The sequence below is a fragment of the Nerophis ophidion genome, linkage group LG05 (genome assembly GCF_033978795.1).
Source record: "Nerophis ophidion isolate RoL-2023_Sa linkage group LG05, RoL_Noph_v1.0, whole genome shotgun sequence".
NCBI lineage: Eukaryota > Metazoa > Chordata > Actinopteri > Syngnathiformes > Syngnathidae > Nerophis > Nerophis ophidion.
The window spans coordinates 66,896,791-66,922,800 of NC_084615.1; the positions used below are offsets into that span (position 1 = coordinate 66,896,791).

At 37.8% G+C, this 26,010-nt stretch overlaps 1 protein-coding gene across 2 annotated transcripts in view; it reads left to right on the forward strand.

Annotated features, from left to right (window-relative positions):
- lonrf4 (LON peptidase N-terminal domain and ring finger 4) overlaps positions 1–25,468 on the forward strand; it is a 33,114-nt gene extending 7,646 nt beyond the window's left edge. Inside the window, exons 2-12 of one of the 2 annotated variants that reach the window (XM_061901830.1) lie at positions 2,530–2,648; positions 2,896–3,018; positions 9,609–9,791; positions 9,881–10,007; positions 10,922–10,991; positions 11,092–11,206; positions 15,542–15,663; positions 15,742–15,900; positions 17,790–17,952; positions 18,051–18,200; positions 20,629–25,468. In XM_061901830.1, coding sequence (XP_061757814.1) covers positions 2,530–2,648; positions 2,896–3,018; positions 9,609–9,791; positions 9,881–10,007; positions 10,922–10,991; positions 11,092–11,206; positions 15,542–15,663; positions 15,742–15,900; positions 17,790–17,952; positions 18,051–18,200; positions 20,629–20,778 — 1,481 coding nt within the window. In that variant the 3' untranslated portion in view covers positions 20,779–25,468. Of the gene's footprint in view, positions 1–2,529; positions 2,649–2,895; positions 3,019–9,608; positions 9,792–9,880; positions 10,008–10,915; positions 10,992–11,091; positions 11,207–15,541; positions 15,664–15,741; positions 15,901–17,789; positions 17,953–18,050; positions 18,201–20,628 lie in introns of both variants that reach the window. The other variant, XM_061901829.1, reaches the window with a different exon arrangement.
- Positions 25,469–26,010: the final 542 nt, after the last annotated feature.

Consider the following 26,010-nt stretch of genomic DNA (forward strand, 5'->3'; position numbering starts at 1 on the left):
ATTTTACCTGTGTAAAGTTAAAGTTACAGCGGACGTCACATTGGTTATTATTTGAAATTTTAAATGTTGTTATTTTATACGATATTACGTTTGGTAGCATCTTTAACGTAAAATATGTTTATATTAACTGATTAAAGATTAAAAAATGTACACAGTATTTTAGAACATTTGGCATTCATCTAAAAGCAACAGATTGCAGTGTGCCATGTGATATGCATAGTAAAAAGCACGTATAAAAAAAGATTCCGTAAAGTAGCAATATTAAATATTGAATGTAAACTTAGGTAGAAAGACACAAAAGAGCATTTGGCCTTTAAGTAGTGCAATAAAAAAATACAAGTAAAATAAATAAAATAAAGTATCCTTCACCCACATTTTATCAACCATCACAACATTTATTGAAGTGGCTGGGGATAGGGAAGTCTGGGCTTCCCTGCTTAGGCTGCTGCCCCCGCGACCCGACAACCGGAAGAAGATGGATGGATGGACAACGTTTATCTTAACTAGATGGCCTAATTCTTGAATTGAATTAAACCTTAAATAGGACTTCAGACACAATAGTCAATAGTAAAAAACTGAAAAGTAGTAGTCTTATGAATAATACAAAAACATTGTTCTCAAAATAAGTTATCAAGGATGATCATCAGGTCAGCTGCATCATGTCTCAAAATTGATATATTTTCCACCCTTTACACATGGAAACATAAAAAAATATATTTATGCTACGCCTCCAGCTAAGCAGGTATGTATGTGTGTTGTGAAACGGAGTTACGATGTAGGCCTTCAACATAATCTGTTTAGAAGTGTGGTAGAAGCAACAAATAGAGATAGCTCACTTACAGTGTGTAGATGTCATGATGACTCACCGGCTGATGGCGTCAGAAATAAAAGGTGCCCTCTTCCCTTTTCACTTATGGAACAAATCCACACATTTTTGTTTTGGCGCTTCTGGAGAGAATTTCTGTGTCTGATTGGCTCTACATTGTGGCTAACCCCCAGCCCCCACTCTCTCTCATATTTGACACTATTAAAGAGCTGGATTGGATATATTAAGAATTTGTCCCACCCATCCACAAGATTAGATTAAATATGAATGGATTTCGTGTATGTCAACATTTTTGTCGACACTGGTTTACTTGTTTCTGGGGGGCAGGAGAGGTCATGTGGTCCTGTTGCTGCTATTACCGTATTTTTCGGACGATAGGTCGCAGTTTTTTTCTTAGTTTGGCCGGGGGTGCGACATATACTGCGGAGCGACTTATGTGTGAAATTATTAACACATTCCGGTAAAATATCAAATATTATTTTTCTCATTCGCGGAATAGACGAAGAAAATGTCAGCAATCGTCACACAAATGTCAGCAATCGGGGGGGGGTTCATGGCAGAAGTGCATTGTGGTTCATGGAATGCTAACTGCTATATGCTGTGTGCTACTGATGTAGCTATTAAAATGTATCATTTCATCGTTGGCGGTAACTTATAAAAACTGTGAAGGGTTGAACAAAAATTGGACCGAAAATGAAATCATGTACTGCAGATTACAAGCTGGACGTAGTGAAATATGCAGCAGAAAACGACAAGAGGAAGCGACGCATACCTTTGGAGTTGGCACAGTTGTTTAAAAGCGACATCTAGGAAGAAGATTTCATCGGATTTATCAATTAGATTATCGACAGATTGTTTGGTAAATGTATAGCATGTTCTATATGTTATAGTTATTTGAATGACTCCTACCATAATATGTTAAGTTAACATACCAGGTACGTTCTCAGTTGGTTATTTGTGCGTCATATAACGTACGATTATTCAATTATTTCACTATTCTTTAATTACTTTAAATTGCCTTTCAAGTGTCTATTCTTGGTGTTGGATTTTATCAAACAAATTTCCCCCAAAAATGCGTCTTATACTCCAGTGCGACGTATAATCCGAAAAATACAGTATATGGAAAATATTTTTTCTCCTAAAATTTAGTCAGTGCCAGGTGCACTTTATACTCCGAAAAATATGGTAATTATGTCCAATAGTGCATACAAAATAGACATACTGTATATCCATTCATACAATCTATAACTAAAATTTGTTTTCATGTAAAAAAAAAAAAAAATCCTAATTTTTAAGGTGTAGCAGCTTTTATTTTGCCATAGTAGTGCGTCACAATATAATCGCATGTAGGGGAAAAACTGGTAACGGTGACGTCTATCGCGATGCATATTGATATCCTATACTGTGGACACCCTGGTGGCCATGGGCTCCCATTTGAAAACCTCTGTTTTATCCGATTATTCAAACGAACAACTCAATAGATTATTTGATTAATAAAATAATCGTTGCTGCAGCTTGAAGTTTATACTTAACATACCATCTTTGTGTTTAAATTCAGTGTATTTCTAAATGTAGCACCATATAACTCAAAATGTTGTAATGATTTCTTTGCACTTCAATATTATGTGAAAAAAACCCAAAATCCTTTAAAACGTATAGTAGTAGTATAGTGAATAATAATTTTCCTTACTTGTCATCTTTAGTTCCAGACGACTTGAGTCTGAAACTGTACAGAGTTGAAGCAAACTGTGGTCTGTTAAGTTTTCCTGATGCTCTGACGGACCTTGACTACCTCTGCTGTCTTCGGCCCAACTGGACTGAGGTGAGATGCAGAATTGTGTTGACTGCACAATTATGTAACATTAGTGGATATTTCCATCCCTTACACAATCTCATAAGAACCAATGGGAAAGCTGTGCTAGAAATAATGTCTTTAGAAGTATAATAGTATTTTTTTGTCCTGACACTGTAGTACTACAGACATATCGCAAAGCTCTGCAGTGACTCTGCAATAAAATAATCCACTCGTGCAGGCAGTATGTGCTGATCAAACGCTTCTTGTTGTCTAGGGCTTCTTTCGCAAAGGGAACATACTGTTGGAGATGGCTCAGCTGACAGAAGCCCTCATCCAGTTTTACCGTTGCCTCAAACTTCAAGCTGACTTTGTTCCTGCGAAGAATCAGATCAAGAAGGTTTGTAAACAAATTAAATATTGAAACAAATGAAAGCAGGTTTCCTTCGACAACCTGACTTTCTCTGTCTACAATTTTTAAGGACCCATAGTGTCCAGATGACCAAAATTTGATTAACTAATTTTCTTAATATATGTTTTGCTCCTGAAAATGTATCTGGCAGTTATTTCCCATAATATTAATTACTTTTAGAGTAATCAATACATAACTAACTTGGAATGCCCCCTTTACATGGCCAGACTTGATATGCTGACCCCTCTTGGTGTGACGCAGTGCTTCTCAATTCATTTATGTTACACCCATCCGAGAAAGAAGAAAACATTTCGCGCTCCCGCCTGACTGTCCACAGCAACTAAAAATAGTATAATGTGTACATTAAAGTGTTATAAGTATGGGTACACCTCTTCATAACATTGTACTGTATCCCATTAAAGAAAACAAAAAAAGAAAGATTATATTTGAGAAGGTCTGGTGTGATGTCATCTACAAAACTGAAGCCCATTTACTCACAAAGACAGTGTGGATAAAGGAATATTATAACTATTATGTTTAATCACATAATTGCAGATTTTTTTTAGATGATTACTTAAAAACATATATGGTTAACATTTTGGGAAATATGTATTTAAATATTCGCTATTTGTGTTTCCTCATGCTCTTTCAGCATTTTTCATGCATCTTGAGAAAAAAATCAGAAGAGGACGCATAATACAATAATAGCAGCTTACCTCTTTTTTTTTTTCCTTTTTGAATTCCGGGTCTGCTCTTCTTTCTTCGTTTTTAAACAGGTCTTGACTGAGTCTGCCGCCCTCCAGTCACTCTTGATTTTCAGGATTGCATTTGGCATGAGTCTTTTTAAACTTTTTTCCATTCAAACTCTGACCAAAACCGTTCTTCTTTTTAATGTCAGAATCATTAAATGATTGCTGCAAATCACAGTCATGTTTCATCTTCATCCATCCAGCCATCCATCCATCCATCCATCCATCATCTTCCGCTTATCCGAGGTCGGGTCGCGGGGGCAGCAGCCTAAGCAGGGAAGCCCAGACTTCCCTCTCTCCAGCCACTTCGTCTAGCTCTTCCCCGGGGGATCCCGAGGCGTTCCAAGGCCAGCCGGGAGACATAGTCTTCCCAACGTGTCCTGGGTCTTCCCCGTGGCCTACTACCAGCTGGACGTGCCCTAAACACCTCCCTAGGGAGGCGTTCGGGTGGCATCCTGACCAGATGCCCGAACCACCTCATCTGGCTCCTCTCGATGTGAAGGAGCAGCGGCTTTACGTTGAGCTCCTCCCGGATGGCAGAGCTTCTCACCCTATCTCTAAGGGAGAGCCCCGCCACCCGGCGGAGGAAACTCTTTTCGGCCGCTTGTACCCGTGATCTTATCCTTTCGGTCATGACCCAAAGCTCATGACCATAGGTGAGGATGGGAACGTAGATCGACCGGTAAATTGAGAGCTTTGCCTTCCGGCTCAGCTCTTTCTTCATCACAACGGATCGATACAACGTCCGCATTACTGAAGACGCCGCACCGATCCGCCTGTCGATCTCACGATCCACTCTTCCCCCACTCGTGAACAAGACTCCTAGGTACTTGAACTCCTCCACTTGGGGCAGGGTCTCCTCCCCAACCCGGAGATGGCACTCCACCCTTTTCCGGGCGAGAACCATGGACTTGGACTTGGAGGTGCTGATTCTAATTCCGGTCGCATCACACTCTGCTGCGAACCGATCCAGTGAGAGCTGAAGATCCCGGCCAGATGAAGCCATCAGGACTACATCATCTGCAAAAAGCAAAGACCTAATCCCGTGGCCACCAAACCGGATCCCCTCAACGCCTTGGCTGCGCCTAGAAATTCTGTCCATAAAAGTTATGAACAGAATCGGTGACAAAGGACAGCCTTGGCGGAGTCCAACCCTCACTGGAAACGTGTCCGACTTACTGCCTGCAATGCGGACCAAGCTCTGACACTGGTCATACAGGGAGCGGACTGCCACAATAAGACAGTCCGGTACCCCATACTCTCTGAGCACTCCCCACAGGACTTCCCGAGGGACACGGTCGAATGCCTTCTCCAAGTCCACAAAGCACATGTAGACTGGTTGGGCAAACTCCCATGCACCCTCAAGAACCCTGCCGAGAGTATAGAGCTGGTCCACAGTTCCACGACCAGGACAAAAACAACACTGTTCCTCCTGAATCCGAGGTTCGACTATCCGGCGAAGCCTCCTCTCCAGTACACCTGAATAAACCTTACCGGGAAGGCTGAGGCTGTTTCATCTTGCACGAGTCAAATTGACTGGAGAGGTCCATGCTTTCCTCATATTCCCATCATTTGGAAATGTATGCTTGGCTGATCCCTTCTTTAGTTGTTTTGCTACAACCTGCGACAATGCATCTGGCAGCCCTTCCATCTATCCATCTTCTACCGCTTATCCGAAGAAGGGTCGCGGGGGCAGCAGCCTTAAGCAGAAAAGCCCAGACTTTCCTTTCCCCAACTACCTCGTCCAGCTCTTCCCGGGAGATCCAGAAGCGTTCCCAAGTCAGCTGGGAGACATTGTCTCTCCACTGTGTCATGGGTCTTCCCCGTGGTCTCCCACCGGTCGGACACCTCCCGGCCATTCTGACCAGATGCCTGACCCACCTCATCTGGCTCGATGTTGTGGAGCAGCGGTTTTACACTGAGCTCCTTCAAAATTACAGCGTTTTTCACCCTATCACTAAGGTAGAGCCCCACCACCCGACGGAGGAAACTCATCTCGGCCGCTTGTATTCGTAATGAACACATCGGCCTATTTTGTCATAACCCAAAGCTCATGACTTTGCGTGTACTATTAGTAGGTGTTTTGTGTGATCTACTAACACAGTGTGTACAATTAACAAATGGTGCAGACCGCCTTATTTAAATGAGACTCTTCTACAGAAACACTTGATCATTTACTGCTCATCCATCTCATCATGCTCCTATCAACCTCTTGCATTTTGCTGTTTTAAAAATGCAGTAGACAAGTACAACTTTTTTATGGGCATTGTAAAAGCAGTCCTGTGGTGCATCTATATTGAAACCACTTTTTTTTGCGCACATGGGAGAGGGTGAGCCACTGACTGCAAAGAAGACGTTTATGCAAGAAAATGCATATTGCAAGAAGTTAATAATATATGTATACAAAAAATACTAAAACTAACAATATAATCAACACTATCATTAAAAAAGTCGACTAGCACCAGTAAAATTCTAAAATGGTATTGCTGAATAGACAATATATCTGATGTTTTTTATTTTTGACAGTCTATATATGTTGATAGGCATACATAGGACAGAGCTGATGAGCAAATGCCACTTTTCTCACAGCCGTGTGTGTAGCTGCGTCAGTTTGCACATACTTTTCAGATGTGCTAAATAAAGACGCAAAATAGCGTTCACAGGGGAGTTTTATTCTTTATAAATGAGACTGCCTGTGCTGAATAATTATGTTTGCATCCTCCCAGTTTTGTAGGCGTTCTGATGATCAGCATGTATTTTGCAAATTTATTAAGACAGACACGCTAAATAAATTGCGCTCCTTATCCTGCTCACTTAAGAGGCGCAATCATCTTTGCATACGTTCAAAAGATCAGCTTTGCGTGTGCTATCAAGTTCGATCAGGCCCATACTACGCAATATAAAAGTGCCTCCAGTCTTCTGTTGGTAACGTCAGCAGGCTGATGAAGGCGCGCAAAAAAATTTTGGAACTAAAAGTCGGCGTTTTAAAATCTGCTTAAACTCTTTAGGAAATAAGCCTAAAATCACTACTCTATTTTAGGAGGCATTTTACCTTTATACACCAGTGGTAATATCTTTGACTTATAACTTTCACCTGTGTTATCATCAACAACCTATTTTCCCTTGACAAAATAACAGGATAACTAATCAAAACAAATGCACGTTGACTAAAACTATGACAAAATGATCTGATATTTTAGTCAACAAATAAAAACGAGACAAAAATGTTGACAGAAAAAAAATCCAATCCTATTTGACTTCATTTTGTAGCTGGGTAAGACAAGATCGAAATATAGCCAATCATAGCTCTTTAACAGCGTACATATTAAAGAGGGAATTAGTAACATAGGAGGCCAATCCGATGCTTTTCCTTGTGAAACAAGAAGTTGGATCTCTCACAGCCAATACAAACTTTAAAGATACCTTATTTTTTTAACTTACTTTATACTTTAGTCCACTAAATTTACAATAATTTTAGCTGACTAAAATTTTGTGTAACTCAGATGACTAAAACTAAGTCAATTTAAATGACCAAAGTGGACTAAAATCAAAATATTTTTTTGTCAAAAGACTGACTAAAACTGAAGTAAAACTGCTGTGAAAATTAACACTATTTGACATCATTTTAGGTCCACAACTATTAAATAAGTGCCAATGTTGTCGGTATTGAGGCGCCCTTTATGTTGCTATTCATTATTATTATTTTGTGTATGTATTGTATGTTTTAGTAAATACAGTTACTATTAGGGCTGTGTACCCAAACTTGGTACCCTATAGACACAGGTGTTGATATAACAACAGTAGTAACCACACCGAAAAATGACTAACCAGAGGGGCTTTATTTTGGTGCTAAATTAAAGCAGACTAAGCGACCTGCAACTATAGCTTGCGTGAAGGTTATGTTTTGCAAGTAACGTCTCATTACAGAGGCACAGAGTCAGAAGCTCTTTTTAAACTTTATTGGCGACCTTAACAGCAGAGCTCCATTCCAAACTCACACACGTTTCTCCGCCAAGTTCACACCAGCGACACGACACTTTGTCATTATGCACCAGTCACACTCACCTTGAGGTGCGTTCACAAACAGCGTAATTCTGAGCATCATGACAACACAAGCAGGTCGTTACCATGACTTTATTTTGGTCAGTTAATACACGATTCTTGTTTTGTTTTATTAAACCTTTATTTAACCAGAACTGAGATAGGTTCCAGCACACCCTGCAACTCTGAAAGGGACAAGCGGTAGGAAATGGATGGAAATATACTATAAGATTAAAAACCTATTTTTCGAGGAAGTCCTGGCAGACAGGTAGCAGCTGGTAGAACACAAAGTTACAGCATATACCATAACAACAAACTCAGATCACTGCACATTAACACTAAAATAAATAAAAACAAGTGAGGTAACCTCTTGTGATTTAAAAGCATTCAGGTATATAAACTCAGTCAATTTCCAGTCAGTTTGCAACATATGCAGAAAATATAAAAGCCCTTTTACCCAGCACTTGTATGTATTATTAACTATCAAACACTGTTATTATGGGAGTCAAACATTTCTACAACTTATTATAATCATCAGTTTCTGGTGGAATTGTGCGTAATGTATACATTTAAAGCACTGTTAAATTTTTAAAATCTTTTCTTGTGTTCTGTTTAGCTGCTTTTGCATAAATAAAGTACTGAATCTGTTTGTTTTTCTGACAATCCAACAGTTGTTTTTATATTATCCCCTCTGTAACTCTTATTAAACTACTTGTTAATTTCCTTGTAATAACTGCTTACTTTCTGCTGTAATGCAGTTCTGGCTTCTACACTTGTTAAAGTTACTAAGCTCCTGGCTTGCTCTCAGTGTGTGAGATGTTTAGCCTCGTCCTTTAGTGATAATGATACTTTATAATGATACTTAAGATATAAATACATTTTGTTTTTTGCTGTAATGGAGGTCATTATTAGCTTAGGGCAGTGGTTCTCAACCTTTTTTCAGTGATGTACCCCCCGTGAACATTTTTTTAATTCAAGTACCCCCTAATCAGAGCAAAGCATTTTTGGTTGAAAAAAATTGATAGAGAAATAAAATACAGCACTATGTCATCAGTTTCTGATTTATTAAATTGTATAACAGTGCAAAATATTGCTCATTTGTAGTGGTCTTTCTTGAACTATTTGGAAAAAAGATATAAAAATAACTAAAAACTTGTTGAAAAATAAACAAGTGATTCAATTATAAATAAAGATTTCTACACATAGAAGTAATCATCAACTTAAAGTGCCCTCTTTGGGGATTGTAATATAGATCCATTTGGATTCATGAACTTAATTCTAAACATTTCTTCACAAAAAAATAAATCTCTAACATTAATATTTATGGAACATGTCCACAAAAAAAATCTAGCTGTCAACACTGAATATTGCATTGTTGTATTTGTTTTTCACAGTTTATGAACTTACATTGATATTTTGTTGAAGTATTATTCAATAAATATATTCATAAAGGATTTTTTAAATTGTTGCTATTTTTAGAATATAAAAAAAAAAAACACGTACCCCTTGGCATACCTTCAATTACCCCCAGGGGTACACGTACCCCCATTTGAGAACCACTGGCTTAGGGGAGCAGTTTCACACTGTATAGAGTATGGAGACACATAATTAGCTCACAGCCGCTGGTCAGCGGTGGGGGACTAAATATAAATACAGTGTCAGCCAGAAGGGATCAAATACTATTTCAATAAAATCGGCTAATACTGATCGTTGGTCGATCTATCGACACATCCCTAATATGCACTTCTGAAAGTGTTTATGAATATTGACATCTTTGTAAAACTGTAGGTCCTGGAAGCAGAGGGCATGACAGTGCCAGATGATGCTTTCTGCATCATGCAGCTGTTGGGTGATTACCTAAAAGCACCCTCCACCATCACAAGCCTTAGCAGCACCCAGGGGCCGACATACCCTGAGGGCAAACATCCACATGGCGACGCTGAGGGCAACGAGAGAAGAGAAACACACCAGGTGCGCGCTGCAGATGGGACAATGAAATGAATGCTTGCATGGTGGGAGGTGTTTGCTTGTAAGTTGTAAAAGTGTTGGTTTTCTTGTAGGGCTCCAAAGCGAAGCACGATGCAGGCACTGAGTGTTGCCTGAACCTCTGCCAGGCTGTTTCCTTCCTCCCTCCCACTGAAGAAGACGAGGAGATGATGACGAGGAACGAAGATGTCAATGGAAGAGGTACCATATTTTCTACCCTATGGAGCGCACTGGTATATTAGGCACAAACACACAATTTGGGGGGAAAAATATTTTAAATTTTTTTAACCGCACTAGACTATAAGCTGCAGATATGTACTTTGCAAAATGAGTTATTTACACAGAAAAAAATCTGTAAATGTTTATTTAAGTAGCTTAATTGTTTCCTAACAGTGGCTGTAACATGGCAGTAAGACGACTGATCAAACAAAACAGAAGTCATCGTCATGAACCCACTAGCTAGTGAAGCCAGTGGGTTTAGCCCAATCAGCTAAACAGACTGAATAACTCCACGGTTACGTCTTGGTGAATTTACTGAGGAATTTGTTAAACCGAAACAATACAAAAATAATGATGTTGTAAGTTAATAATACTCACACAGACGCTCGTAATCGTGTTAGCATTTTTATTGCCAACGACGCTAGCGTCATTACATTACGAAAGCATGTACAAATATACATGAAAACACTCCTTCAGACATCACACACAGGACGGTTTAGTAAGTGTAAACAATTTTAGTTATACTGTGAAATATATTTTAAAAAAGCCACCACCATTAAATGTAAGGACACTTCAGCACCTGCATTTAGCAAACTTGTCCAAAAGATGGTGCCACAGCACAAACAATAAAACACCTTTTCTTTCTTTTTGCTTGTTTTTTTTGGGGAAAACTTTGTATTATTGCCATCAGCAAAAAAAAAAAAAACTACCATAACTCAGCCGCACCGTCCTGTGAGGCGCAGGGTTCAACGTGTAATAACAAAAGTAGCGGCTTAAAGCCCGTAATTTACAGTATGACCATCGTCATATTAAACCCAACACATTTGCATACAATTTATAACATGACCATATCTAAGTACCTCAATACTTTAACTTGTTTTTTGTCTCAGATGCAGGTTTCCACTGCAGAGATAAAACTCTCAGTGTACTCACTGTGTCCGACTTCGAGTGCCCGCTCTGTATCAGGTGAGTATCCTGCAGAAGAATCATTCTGTGATATAAGTATCATCTGAAAACCCCCACAGGCAGCATGTTTTTATTTATTTTGCATGTTTATGCTTCAAAGGTTGTTTTATGAACCAGTCACCACTCCCTGCGGTCACACATTCTGTAAAAACTGCATAGAGAGAAGTCTGGACCATAACCTGCGCTGTCCACTCTGCAAACAGCCACTACAAGAGGTAACAATGGCTAATCGTATACACAACATTAGGTCCACTTGCAAAATGTAATGATACTTGCTACATAATTATATGGAAAATTCTACCTTTACAAAGACAATAATTCTCATTAAGAAAGCCATCAGAAATTCAGTCGATTTTGCTCCAATCGAGATTCAAACCCAGTTTTCCTGATTGTGAGGCATGCATACTAACCACTACAGCTCTGTACATCTTTGACAGTGTAAATAACCACAAGACCTCATAATAATCCAAAATGTATGAAGTGATGGTCATGAATGTTCTTGTATTGGACTGTTATGTAATAATGACATGTAAACATGCTGAGTCATGATGAAGTGGCAAGCAGTGTGGCTGCGGTGCATTTTTCAGTAATGAGTTGACTTTGACTATATATGTGTTGGTGCTATTGTGATCATGTATGACCATGCATTTATTGTTGACCATTTTATAGTAGCTTGTGTTCAAGGTCAGAAGTCCCCAAACCTTTTGACTTAGGGGCCACATGGGGTTAAAATAATCATAATAATTGTCCAAAGGAATACTGACAAAAATAATAGCACTACTACTGTTTAATTAAAAGGGTGTGTGAAAAGGCAATTTGAAAGTATTCGGGCTTCATAACTATCAATAAAGGTAACGCTTTAAACACGGAAGTGCCGTGCTGCTTTAAAACATGCCACGCCAAATGTGTCAAAACAGCATTAACACTGTTGCTTCAAATTTAGGTAAACATTCCGCCCGAAGGCAGCTGAAATAGGCTACAGCAACCCCCGCGACTCCGAAAGGGACAAGCGGTAGAAAATGGATTGATGGATGGATTTAAAAAACAAACATTAACACCTGCAAAAGGAGGTTAAAGAGTGGCAGGTAATAGAGTTAACAGCTTCCCCTGTGCACATACACAGTAGATACAAGACACGCATACAGCTGGTTGACTTGTTGAAAATTATTAGAGAAGTCCAAACCGCCCATGTAATGTGAAATAATGCAAGTGAATTGACTGAATTTCATTACAAATCTCCACTTTTTCATTTTTGTTTTATCTTTAACAATGTGTGTCTTATCTGTGTATTTTTAGCTTTGTTTTCAGTGTTTACTAATTAATTTATTTGTCTTAAAGCACAGGTCAAAATTGGCAACCATAAATCATGAAGCATTTAATACAATGTCATTCTATGTGCAAATGTAACTATATAGTCGCTTACGTGCCCAAATGTAAATTATGCAGATTACGAATCTGTACCCTGTTTTGCTTCATTTCAAGGGTGTAGTGGTACTGGGTGACGGCCAGTGGTAGTGAGTGAAGGGGTGTATTGGGATTGGGCCTAAGAATATAAACTACCTTGTTTACTTTCCTGATGACCATTTACAGTTTTTCAATCAATCCGAAAGATCAAACATCTAAAATGCAGCAAACATGTTGAAGTGCGGCGAGAGAGAATTTTGCCATTTTAAACCATCATTCTTTCTAGTGTATTTTAATGGGTGTAATTTTTAATCGTGAATGTTGCTTTAGACATTTTTTATAATGTCTACTTAGTTTAGAGAGCAGTTTGTGTGTTTTGTAAGGTTGCACGATTTTGACCAAAAAACTTACCGGTAATTTTGATGTTTCCCTCCAAAACTGCGATTGCGATTCGATTTCCGATCTTTATATTTTATATATAAAAATGCATAAAACTGCGAAAATAACAAGTGAAGGAAGATATTTTACTTTTAAACAATCAATCAACATGTTTGTGTTTAAGGTTCCACACATTAGTAAAATATGCAATAAAAAATATATGTCTTCGTGCAAGCAGACTCTGAGCTTTTGTCTACTTCATGCTCTTAATCTGATAAAATAATCATAAACAACTATACTGTGTTTATAATCTAATATAATCATAATGTATAATAATAATAATAATGCATGTAACCATTTAAAATGAAATAAACTTTTATTTCTCATTACTGTAGAATTGTATATTATTGTATTGTAATTGAAAGGTAAATACCTTTTGTAAATTGATATCGATCATCTTAAAGTGCATATTTTTTCCCAGTTGGAAAAACAAGGTTGGACGCTGTCTTTTTGTTTATTGCCATCACGTGAAAATTTTCAGTTAATTCTACTGTTGAATAAACACTCAGGTTACTAAGAGCGATGCAACATGTGAGACGTCTTTCTCACTGTTTGAAGCGAGAGACAAACAAACGCCAGGCTCAACAATTCTGATTGCCGAACATGTCTGTCACACAGTTACCGGCAACGTTATCGGCCTAAATTAAGACCTCAATGTCGTTTAATCATGCCGTCCCTGTGTTTTGTGCCACATATATTAACTTCGGTGTTGGTTTTTGGTTATTTGGACCATGAGTGGGATGTCTGAATTGGTAACTATTAAGAGTTGTACGGTATACCGATACTAATAAAATACTGCGGTGATAATGAACTAAAAATTGTTTTGTACAGTTTTTGAAAAATACCCGGTACTTTTTTTTTTTCCTCCACACGTCTGCGTGCCGTCATCACTTCGTGACATTTCTGGTAAAATGAGCAGAGGCGCATTTTAGGCAGCGTGCACGCACAGAGTACTTATAAGCAGAAACAGGGTGGAGACAAGAAAGAGAGAATCGATGTGTTTTGGGCTTAAAACCTAACGATAAGGTTGAAGCTATAAACACTGAACACTGCTCTGCAAGAGGTGCTTGTATAGTGCTTGCTCTACAGTTAGCTAGCTGGCAGATAAATTCTATCCGCAGTCCATTGTGTTTTAGCTTAAATTAATAATCCTCGCTGCTGTGGAGACAAATAACAAGTATTATCCCCGCAGAACGAGGAATAGCTAAACATGTTTTACTACATACCGTAGAGGACACACTAGCTAACCGCTAAAAAATGCCATGGGTGGGTCTACACAGACATCGACTGTAAGGATGTCAAGTACAAGAGCCGTGTACAGTCTATACTACAATGATTACATTTATATTTTTTAATCATTGCAAAATCTTTTGTGTTTTTTATTGTTTATGAACCCAGGAAATGTGTCTCTGGACACAGGAGAACTTTAATTATGACCAATGTATGACCATGTACTGTTACTACTTAATATTGGATTCATACAAAAATTTGTGTCATCCAAAACTTATGTGAAGTATCCAAACAACAGAATAAGTGATGATTACATTTTAACAGAAGTTTAGATAGAACATGTCAAAACAGAAACCAACCAACTATAAACAGTAAATGAACAAGAAGACGCCCTGCGATGAGGTGGCGACTTGTCCAGGGTGTACCCTGCCTTCCGCCCGATTGTAGCTGAGATAGGCGCCAGCGCCCCCCGCGACCCCGAAAGGGAATAAGCGGTAGAAAATGGATGGATGGATGGAACAAGAAGACTAATAATCCATTTTCTACAGCTTGTCCCTAATAATTTTGACAAAATAATAGAATGGGAGATGACACAATATTTTACTGCATACGTCAGCAGCCAAATTAGGAGATTTTGTTTGCTTACTTACTATTAAAAAAGAAGTAGTCTTGTATGTTCACTATCTTATTTAATGCAATAATTCTTCTCTGACTGCAATAAAAAAACATGTTTATTGTATCATAACATTTTGTGTTTGTATAAAGCCAATAATTACATTTTTTGTGGTCCCATTTATTTTGAAATGTACCCAAAAGTATCAAAATACATTTTGGTACCGGTACAAAAATATTGCTATCGGGACAACCTTAGGACCTACATATTGATTCTATTCACTCTATAAACGGTGCAATGCTCATAGTCGATGACCAACATTACTGACACCCTCCTATAGATGGCAGCACATTTGCAATGTATCAATTTAATTTTTAAACAAATGTATGTGGGATGTCTCATCGGCCAGATTGTGGATGCTGGCGTGCCGTAGTTTGGGGACCTCTGCTTTAAGCCTAAATGTCTTGATTAAAAAAAAAAAAACAGGTTCAGAGTGTTTTTTTCTGTCTGTATATAGACTTTATTTCGAAATGTGATGATAGTTGCTACAAATAGTTGTATTCCTATTGTTTAACGTATTTATCCGCATATTGACTGCATATAGTACTCCATTGTACAATGTTTTTTGTTAAGTAATTTAATTGACTTGATTACCATGAATTGATTTAAGTGGACCCCGACTTAAACAAGGTGAAAAACTTATCCGGATGTCACCATTTAGAGGTCAATTGTACAGAATATGTACTGTACTGTGCAATCTACTAATACAAGTTTTAATCAATCAAAATGTTTGACCATCACATTGTTTGCATATAAAGGTCATTTAATAGTACTCATTGGCCCCTTCACTCTGGTGTTTTTACAGTATTTAAAAAATAGAAAATACAACTTGACAGTGGTGATTCAGCACATCATGGACCGCCTCTTCCCCTCGCAGTTAGATGAAAGGAAACAGATCCACGAGGCCGAGATGGCTGAATTGTCAAAGTAGGTAATACTAAGGGGAAACACTCTGAAGTTTCGTTAACATGCCATTGCATCGATTTTTTATGCTCTCCTCTGCAGCCTCACAAAGGACATCCCTATATTTGTTTGCACTGTGGCTTACCCTGGCGTGCCCTGCCCGCTGCACATTTTTGAGCCACGCTATCGATTGATGATGCGTCGCTGTATGGAGACAGGAACAAAGAAGTTTGGCATGTGCAGCTATGAGCATGGCAAAGGGTATGCATTGCTAAGCACAAAAAAAACACGCTTCATGATCTTAACCTAAACATTTTCTTCTTTCCAAATGATAAATCTGAGAAGACAAGCTTTCAACAAGTTTGGACTTTCCCCCCACTCACTGTAACGCACGCAGCAGTTGGAGATGGAGCATACATACAAGATGTCTGGCAGTGATGCACAAGCAGACAGTGCACTGGACAAAGTTTAAACCAGTCGTATGTGACCATGAGGGGGAGGGAAATAGCAGCAGGGGTACCCAATCTGCTGAGAGATCTGTCATGGTTTTCCATCCCTCACAGATGTTCACACTCACAAAAATATAATTTAAATGTGAAATAAAAAAACACTAAGTGGTAACTACGCTGGTGTATGAATGTGGAGGATCCACTTGAAAAAGAGATTCTTAATCTCAATGGGACTTTCCTGGTTAAAAAAAGGTTTAACACATGATTAAAAAAAAAAAAATGATATTAATTCTGCCACTGTTGTGACTCTATTGACTGCAGTTTGGTTGAGTCTTGTTGTCCTTATCCAAACAATTGGCATGCATTCCTTCAGAAAATGTGCAGTACAAGACGCAGTGAAGGATATACAGTCAAACATTCAAAGTTATACATTTATTTCATTATGCTCGTTGACTTCCACAACGATAATATTAGGGCAGCACAAATCTGGCCAAAATAATAATCTTAATATTTTTTATCAATATTGAAATCACGATTATTTATTATAGTAGTTAGAACATAGTGTTTCCCATGGGTCGGCAAACTATTTGCGGTAATGGGATCCAGGAGGAAAATTACATGACATTTTCATGTAATTTGTAATGAAATTGTCAGGAAAAAAAAGGCCTGTGTTTGTGTTAATTGTTCATATTATAATGTCAAATTTGCTTTATTACATGTTGCCTTTTTTTCTAACAATTTGTTATGTTTTTCCCCGGTTCATTAAAAAACAGCCATGTTCTCTGAGTGGCCGGCGCATTATGAATTGGACATCTCCGTTTGACCTAAACATACATTTGATTGTTTTTAGCTTGAAACATGTATATCAAATTACAAAATACACAAATATTGCGCAGCCTGTCTGCTTTTGAAATGTTAATGACACCGATGATCACACTCGTTAGTTCATGGCAGCTATAATCGTGATTGTGATTAAAATTTCCATCCATCCATTTTCTACTGTTTGTCCCGTTCGGGGCTGCGAGGGTTGCTGGAATCTATCTCAGCTGCACATGGGCAGAAGGTGGGGTACACTCTGGACAAGTCGCCATCTCATCACAGGGCCAACACAGATAGACAGACAACATTCACACTCGCATTCACACACTCGGGCCAATATAGTGTTGGCAATCTACCTATCCCTAGGTGCATGTCTTTGGAGGTGGGAGGAAGCCGGAGTACCCAGAAGGAACCCACGCAGTCACGGGGAGAACATGCAAATTTGATTGCCATAATTGTGCAGCCCCAACAGGTTCTCATGGCAAATCTAAGTTACTTTGTTTCAAGTATTTTATTTCTTTCAAGACTTTACGACTGTAAACATTCCTTTTTAACATTCTTATCCATCATACAAGTATAAAGAGATGTTCGGAAAATAACAGGAATATAAAAGGCTGACAGATACTGCACATAAGAGAGGGAACAGGAAAGTGTTTACAAATCAATACTGTCACAGAGTGGTGTTTTATAGGTATTGATAGAACATGTGAAAAATAAAGAGTATTACTATTATTTTACAAAATATCAACACCCACTGTATTTAATTGTGCAGTAATATTGTTTTGAGTTTTTTTTTGCTAAAGTGCTGCCTATTTGTGTTTGTATATTACTATATATTGCTATTACTAATGTCATTCTTCTTTCTCATTTGTCTTTCTTAAGTTTTGCAGACTACGGCTGCATGTTGGAGATCCACGGCCTGGAGGTGCTGCCTGATGGTCGCTCCTACGTTGACAGTGTGGGTTGCAGCAGGTTCAGAGTCCTCAAGAGAGGCTTACGTGATGGCTACCATACAGCTGATATCGAGCACCTGGAGGATATCAAGGTCTGGTTTGCTCAAGTTTCTGTTGATGCAAGTCATGAGTGCACTGATTTAATTACTGGTACGTGTGTTTTTTCCCTTTTTTATTTGTTTTTTTACAGGTTGAAGGGACTGAATTGGAGCTTTTGCAGCATCTCCATGATAGTGTCTACCAGCAGGCCCAGGACTGGTACCAACGCCTTGGAAGCCGCATGAGAGAACAAATCAACAAACAGTATGGCACCATGCCCGACATGGATGAGAACATACAGGTTTGGGGCCGCAACATAACTTTCAATGTACATTCACTGGTTATTTCAGGAAATACAATATACAGACAGTTGCATAAAACTGGGATACACTGTGTTAAAGATATCAGTTAAAATGTCTTTTAAAAAAAAAAAAAAATTTCACAAAAAAATTCCTCGCCCAAAATTATACTTTTGATACATATATAATGTCAGCATCATTGGACTTTTGCAAGGTAGTTATTTTTTCTCAAAATTGTCACATAAAATCAGGCATTTGAAAAAAATGTGTGTGTGTATATATATATATATATATATATATATATATAAATATATATATTTTTTTATATATATATATACATATATATATATATATAAACATATAGGGGTACTCAGAAAAATCGATTAACATCCAAATACAAATTATTCCGATTCTAAATAGATTACACACTTTCGGGAATCGAATGAGGAAACTTTTATTTATTTATCTTTTTTAATAATTACTTTTTGGATTAGAAACATTCAACAGGTATTATTGATACTATTATTATTATAATTATCATTATTAATATATGACACTGTTTTTATACATTTTGGGCTTCCCTTTTTTTAATGAATAATAAATGATACAATAATCCATCCATCCATTTTCTAAAAATGATAAGTATTTGTATGATTTTTCAGTGGCTTTGTACATTTCAATCAAAGTATTGTAAAGCTGTGATTGGGTTGGAGTGGGGGTTGCTCAATTTTTATTATTAGATTAACTGTGATTTTTGTTAATACGATTTTTAAATACATTTTGTAAAAGACGTTTTATTAGGCCAGCACTATGCATATAAGCGGTGCTGTACATTAACAGTTAAGAGGAGCTTTTGTAACCTGTAACATGTTTTTAAAATGTTTGACTATAATTTGTATACTAAATAATATGTTACAGGAATCGTGTTGAATCAATTTAGAATTAGATGGTCACCCAAAGAATCCGAATTGAATCGACTCGTTAGGCGCCCAAAGATTCCTACCTCTGTTAACGTACGTTCATATACTGTAACAATTGGAAGTGTCCTGATGAAACCTTTTCATTTTATTGGAGCCTTGAGTGTTTGCCGATGCCGATATTAATTCCAGTACATAGTTTTATTATTTTGTAGTGTGGGCTGTTAGAAAAGGTTTGATCATGTGAAAACACTCCAATAATAATGGTAGGTATAAAAACAGCAACCATTTTTGCTTTTGAAGTGGAGAGGTGATTTGTTTTTGGCGACACCTAATGGCCACTTTAATTAATTAAAAAAAACGTCAGATGTAAAAGTATAGATGTGTAGATAATGTCTTAAGTGCTCATATTATGACGTTGATTAAATTACTTTTTATCATTGTGTGACTTTTGACCAAGTCTTTAATTGACTTTTAAATGTAGCAAAGCTGAAGGATTCCCGTACTGCCGTAGGTAAACTGTTCCAAAGTAAGCATCTCTTGTGAGAAAAAAACATTTTGACCAAAAAAGGTTTTTCTTATCATTTGCGCTGGTTATGGCCCTAGTTTATACAAGATGTAGATGCTCCACTTTTGTGTATCTAATGTAGTCATGTAATGGGTGCCGACCTAATCCATGTAGACATTTATACAGCGGACAGGCGTTTTTTAATGATAAAAAATTATCAAAACTGGATAGATTGTATTTGGAAATAATATTACAATGATGGTAAATAAATGTTTCTTGTCTACAATATTCAAAGCTTTTTTATAGAGTGATTCTATTTGTTCCAGATTTGTCGCACCTTTTAGAAACCAGCCAGTAATACAATAACTTATGTGAGAAAGAAAGCATCATGCAATGATTATTAAATATGTCTAGCTTGTATACTATTGCTAAGCTGTTGTGTAGCACCTCGCTCCTGGTAGCCCATAACCTACTACGTTTACTTATTGTAGATTACTTCACTAAAATAGAAGACAATACCAACCGTGTGTGCGTATTGGGGGACATTTAGATGTTTATTGTGGAGTGTATATTGAAGATTTCAAATTCAAGCAAGATCAATATCTGGTCGAGACACCCCTAATGTATGTTTCTTAATGTGGTCATACAGTAATTTGCAGTGCTGTAGGACTTCACTGCATCATGCCTGGAGGTATTTGCTCACCTAATATTGCGACATTAAATGACCAAAATATTAGAAACCCTTCACATTATGATGCAATAAATGTCTGTAATCCCATGAAAACAAATTTCTCAAAAGTTTTAAGCATAGGCTTTTCCTTACTTATCCCAAATGAAAAATAAGTAGGCCATGATTGTATATGTTTAGATCTTATAGATGGGCCTTTTGTAGTGGACCAAAAACACCAAGGTTATTGATATTAAATGAAATATTTGTTTGCCCCTTTTTGCATCAGGATATACACTTGTTGCTTTCCCTATAAGTAAAAGTATTTATTTTTCTAGGACTCATCCAATGGTCCAGCATGGTGCTGGTGGCTGTTGTCTGTCCTACAGCTGGACCCTGCCTATCAAACCACTGTCCTCTCCCTCACCTCACTCAAAGATCGTCTCGGACACCTACGCCTCATCCTTGAGTACTTCTCTCAGAGCTAAACATACGATGGCATTGTGGTGGCATTTATTGACATAAAAAGATCACATATTGCACACACACGGATACAGTATGTTAAGTGAAGCTAAGAGCCAACAACCCACTTATTTTGTTTCAGTGAATGAGTGAGGGACTGTTTTAATATCACAGCTCAAGGCCAAATCATACAGTCAAATACATAAAATAATTATTGTATTAAAAAATATAGAGCCGTTAGTCTAATGTTTATCATTCAAAACACAACAATAAACATCAGCCCCTTGCAAGGCCTTCAGATTAAGCTAAACTTTGTATTATTTATCCATCACATACTTTAGCACAACATTATTTATTTCCTAGTAAATAAGTAAATAAATAATTATTTTGGAAATCTGGAAACATTTTGGTTGGAAACGTTACAAACAAGTGGCAAGTAAGTTGAAATTTGTTGAAATGATAAAAATGTTGAGAAAACACTATTGCACTATTTTAAAAAATTCTGATAACTAATGTAACCTAACCTCGAACATTCTACTTGATTATACGTTCAAAGTTCGTATTTGCATTGGATATGCAAGGATTAAAACAGTAAAAATATTGTAAATAGCGCAATAGCTTATGCCACTTTCTTGTGTCGTTTCCTACATTTTGACATATAAATACACTTTAGGTGAATACATTGGGTTTAACTGCATTATTATCTGTAGACAAAATGCAGTACATTTTTTTAAAAGAGCACTAGGTGTCACTGTTTTCTTACATTTTACACAAATTACATCATCAGCCAGTTGGAACTCAAGGCTATAATGCAATTTAAAGTTTTTTAGGATTATGCACATAAGGATTTAGATGACTATATTTGGTAAGTTACTGATTTTGCTTTACAGAATCATCACCCGATGCTCCTTTATGGCTTTAACAGACCTTTTTTTGGGGTCATTTGATACTTAAAAAATAAGAAACTCCATATTTTCAATATTGCAATACTAATTTTTAGAGTAATATTTAAAGGTCACTACCCGAAGACCCTTTTCTTATGAATGAAAGCCACAACTTGTCTGTTTAACTGATACTCTTTGCAACTTCGTGGTTGGGAAAATAATGTCGCTTCAGCTGCTGAGTTTTACAAACTTGTTGTGTTTGTGAAGACAATGCCAGTGGATCGTTCGTGGCAATTATGTAGATAAGACTTTTTTGTTCCATCTATTATTTTGGGTTATATTCTAATGGCATGGGCTCATTTAAGATGGCAATGCCAGCTCTATTAAAAGCACGGGTCTTAAACTCGCCGCCCATAATTTGTGGCCCTCTCCTTGATTGTTTAATGTAATTGCGACCCGTGCACCCTGCAATCGGTGCCTTAGGCTTTTTGTGGCCCTAAACAAGATTTTGTATGTTGCTTCATTTCGGTCTTTTAATATTACTTGTAACACGCTAGAACAAAGGCTGAGGGCAGCCTGGTGATTATTGTAATCCAGTTGTTCCTCGCCAAAGTTTTTGGCTTTGAAAGATGATCATGTGGGTGTAAATTAATGTCTAGAGGACTTTCTTGGTGTTAAAACTGTATTTATAAAGTCAAACTGGAAGTACCACCTCAGAAAACTTGTCTCCACGCACCACCATAATGACCAAAATTAAATGCAGTAGCATAGTAGGCCTGGATAGTCATTAAAAATAAGGCAGATGTTTTATTTAACAATTATATTAGATTTTTTTTGACACTGTAACATTACACACAGTTTAAAGATTAACACTGTGTTTGAATATTTAATCAAAAGATTCTCTGGCCTACCACTAGTGGTACGCATACCAAAGTTTGACAAATCACTGCTAGAGCTATAGGGCTTCACGGTGAAAGAGGGGTTAGTACGTCTGCCTCACAATACAAACGCCCTGCAGTCCTGGGTTCAAATCCAGGCTCGGGATCTTTCTGTGTGGAGTTTGCATGTTCTCCCCGTGAATGCGTGGGTTCTCTCCGGGTACTCCGGCTTCCTCCCACTTCCAAAGACATGCACCTGGGGATAGGTTGATTGGCAACAGTAAATTGGCCCTAGTGTGTGTATGTGAGTGTGAATGTTGTCTGTCTATCTGTGTTGGCCCTGTGATGAGGTGGCGACTTGTCCAGGGTGTACCCCGCCTTCCGTCCGATATTAGCTGAGATAGGCGCCAGCGCCCCCCGCGACCCCAAAAGGGAATAAGCGGTAGAAAATGGATGGATGGATGGATGCTAGAGCTATGAAAAATATTCCATTTATAATGAATAATTCCAGTTGCACGGGAATTCATTTACCATGACATGACTCGGATCCAATTAACAGCGATAAAATATTTACTGTATTACTCTTGGCGACCAGAAAGAAGTACAGTAGATTATGCTATGGGAGCCTGAGTGTGCATATAAGAGACACAACCAACAAAATGCAGTTCAAGTTGATCTATAATTTGGTAATGAGAAATAATGTATTATTATTATTTTACAAGTTATGTAAATATTTGTATTAATCACATTAAAACAATAAACAAAAACACTACATTGACAACTACAATTCAGTTCAATCTAATTTGTTCAATAGTCATGTGTTTGTATTCCAGGTAATGTCCAAAGTTTATATAAAAATGGAGCTAAGGAAAAATAAAGTCTTGAATATCTCCTACTGCAGTGAAGCCAGTTCAAAACTGCTATGCAGCTCCGACATTAATTGAAAAAGTAAACAAAACACAGTAAATGGGCAAAAAGATATCCATCCATCCATCCATTTTCTATCGGTTGTGCCTTTCGGAGCCACACGGGGGTGCTGGAGCCTATCTCAGCTGCATTCGGGCGGTAGGCGGGGCACACCCTGGACACAGACAACATTCACACCCACATTCACAAACTGGGGCCAATTTAGTGTTGCCAATCAACCTATCCCCAGGTGCTTGTCTTTGGAAGTGGGAGGAAGCCGGAGTACCCGAAGGAAACCCACACAGTCACAGGAAGAAGATGCAAACTCCACACAGAAAGATCCCGATCCCGGGATTGAACTCAGGACCTTCCTATTGTGAGGCACATGCACTAACCCCTGTCTCACCGTGCAAAAAATTATTTAGACAGTATATATTTAAGAAAAGGCTTGGCTACAATACAAACTTGTATAGTACAGTAGTTTTTAGAAATATGGCCGTAAATCAGTATATTAATCTTGAATCCCACTGGACGTTGATTAAAATAACGGTGACAACACAACAATTACAAAAAAACAAACACGTATTGGGCAACACAAAGACCAACTAACATTAAGCAAGGAGAAGTGCTCCAGAAAATATAAAATATTTACATTAACTGTTAGATTTATAATGACAGCTCAGGGTCACTCTAGCTGCTGGTAGAAGTAGTAAACAAATGTACTCAAATGTTTAAAAACGTGAATCTGAAGTCTCATACAGACTCTGCCCCCAGGTAAATTGAGTTTGAGATCCCTGAACTAAAGGCATCATCTGGTGATAAGGAGGGAAAACTGCTAAATAAAATGGCCGGGGTCTAACTAGGAATGCACTAAGCTACACTAAGGGGGGCACTTTGTCATGAGTCATTTTGCTTTGAGTGCCTGTCACAAGTCTTACAGCTTCTACCTGGAAATAATGAGATACTGTGTGACTCTTACGCATACTTTTATATGGATTGAGTGCTACATTCCATAAAATGTCAAAGCTGCATGTTTTATTGATAATTTGTAAGAACTGGGTAACACTAAAATTATTATTTCTTTTTTTACTGTCGGAAATGTGCCATAGATTGTGCGATATCTAGACATTTTCACGGCATCAATGTTTATGTTTACTGCCTTCTGCTGTGGTGGACAGGTATTGTTTGACACAGAAACAGACTCAATGTGAAACTTTACAAGTGGCAAGCATGTTACTCACAAATCCAGCATGTCTCACCAAATGATGAAACAATGGCGCTCTACCGAGCAGCTGACTCTATAGGCCATTTTCAGCATGTTTTATGCAGGCCAAGCAACCTCATCGGTACAAAACCAAGAGCTCCGACATCACTTCATGACAACAGCTTTGCGGTCATTCAAAAAAGGGATTACATTTTTAAGATGTGTTTACACACCATTGTCAGTCGGAAATGTGTGACAATCATCCCTTGGCTGCGACAACACACTTGTTTTGCCATTACCTTACACCCCTATTCATCACCTAGTGTCGTTGCACTGTACAGAATATTTAATGATCTCAAGCAGTGATCACAGAACAATGTCGAGTGGTTTACATGTCTTGGAAATAAAATGCTGAAGATAGACGCGCGACGCAGATTTTTATCGGTTTATAACCACTTGGTAGGTTTGTGGCACTTTGCATTACACTGAAGGTTGGAATTTCCATCTGTTACGCTGTTTAGTTAGTTTCACTCATAGATCTTTACTCAGATGCAACTTCTCTATAATTGGAGTAACAGAAAATGTCTTCCAACAAAATCATCCCTTCCCATCCTAAATTCACATTGTCTCCAAATACAGATGTCGGAATTTGTTGCAAGGAACTATGATATGTGATTCCAATCAGGAGAAGACTTGCGTTGTTATTTGAAGTGCTCCCTCCTACACTTTTATAAGCATTTATTTTTGACCAACCTACTAAGACTTGCTTTGTCTGTCTTTCCTTGGGTAACTTTTTCAATGTTGTTATAAATAAAGCTGTTCAAGGCATCTTATTTAACAAATATTTCTTTTTTGTTTTGTGGTCATTAACCCTCAGGGTGAAAAGGCTGACTTCTTTTGTCCTTTCAGTAATTTTTGGGCTGTATTTAGGCCACACTTTTTTGTTATCACAACATTATGCATGATTTTTCATTGGTGAAATGTTACAATTTGAATGTCTAATGCTCTCACAGGTGGACAATACACTGACAGATATTCCACAGTACTTCAAAGCCAAACAAGACATAAAAGTATTGGATTTTTAAAATTTTCAATCAACAAAAATAACAAACGTAACGTTTTTTAAGGCTGTCAATGTTAAGTCTATAGACGGGTGGAAGGAGATTGCACAACAGCAGAAATACGACTCAATATATATTTATTGAGTGATTGATGAATACATAGGGTGTGTATGCTACTGTGTTTGAATGTGAGCTATGTGCTGGGATTAACATAGGTAGATACCTTAAGGGGTGTTTTCAAGTGTGTTGAATGAGAGTGTCCAAATCCAGAGGAAAGAGGCAGGGAAGTCTGATGTCCAAAAAGGGGTCGTGATGCAGGAGACAG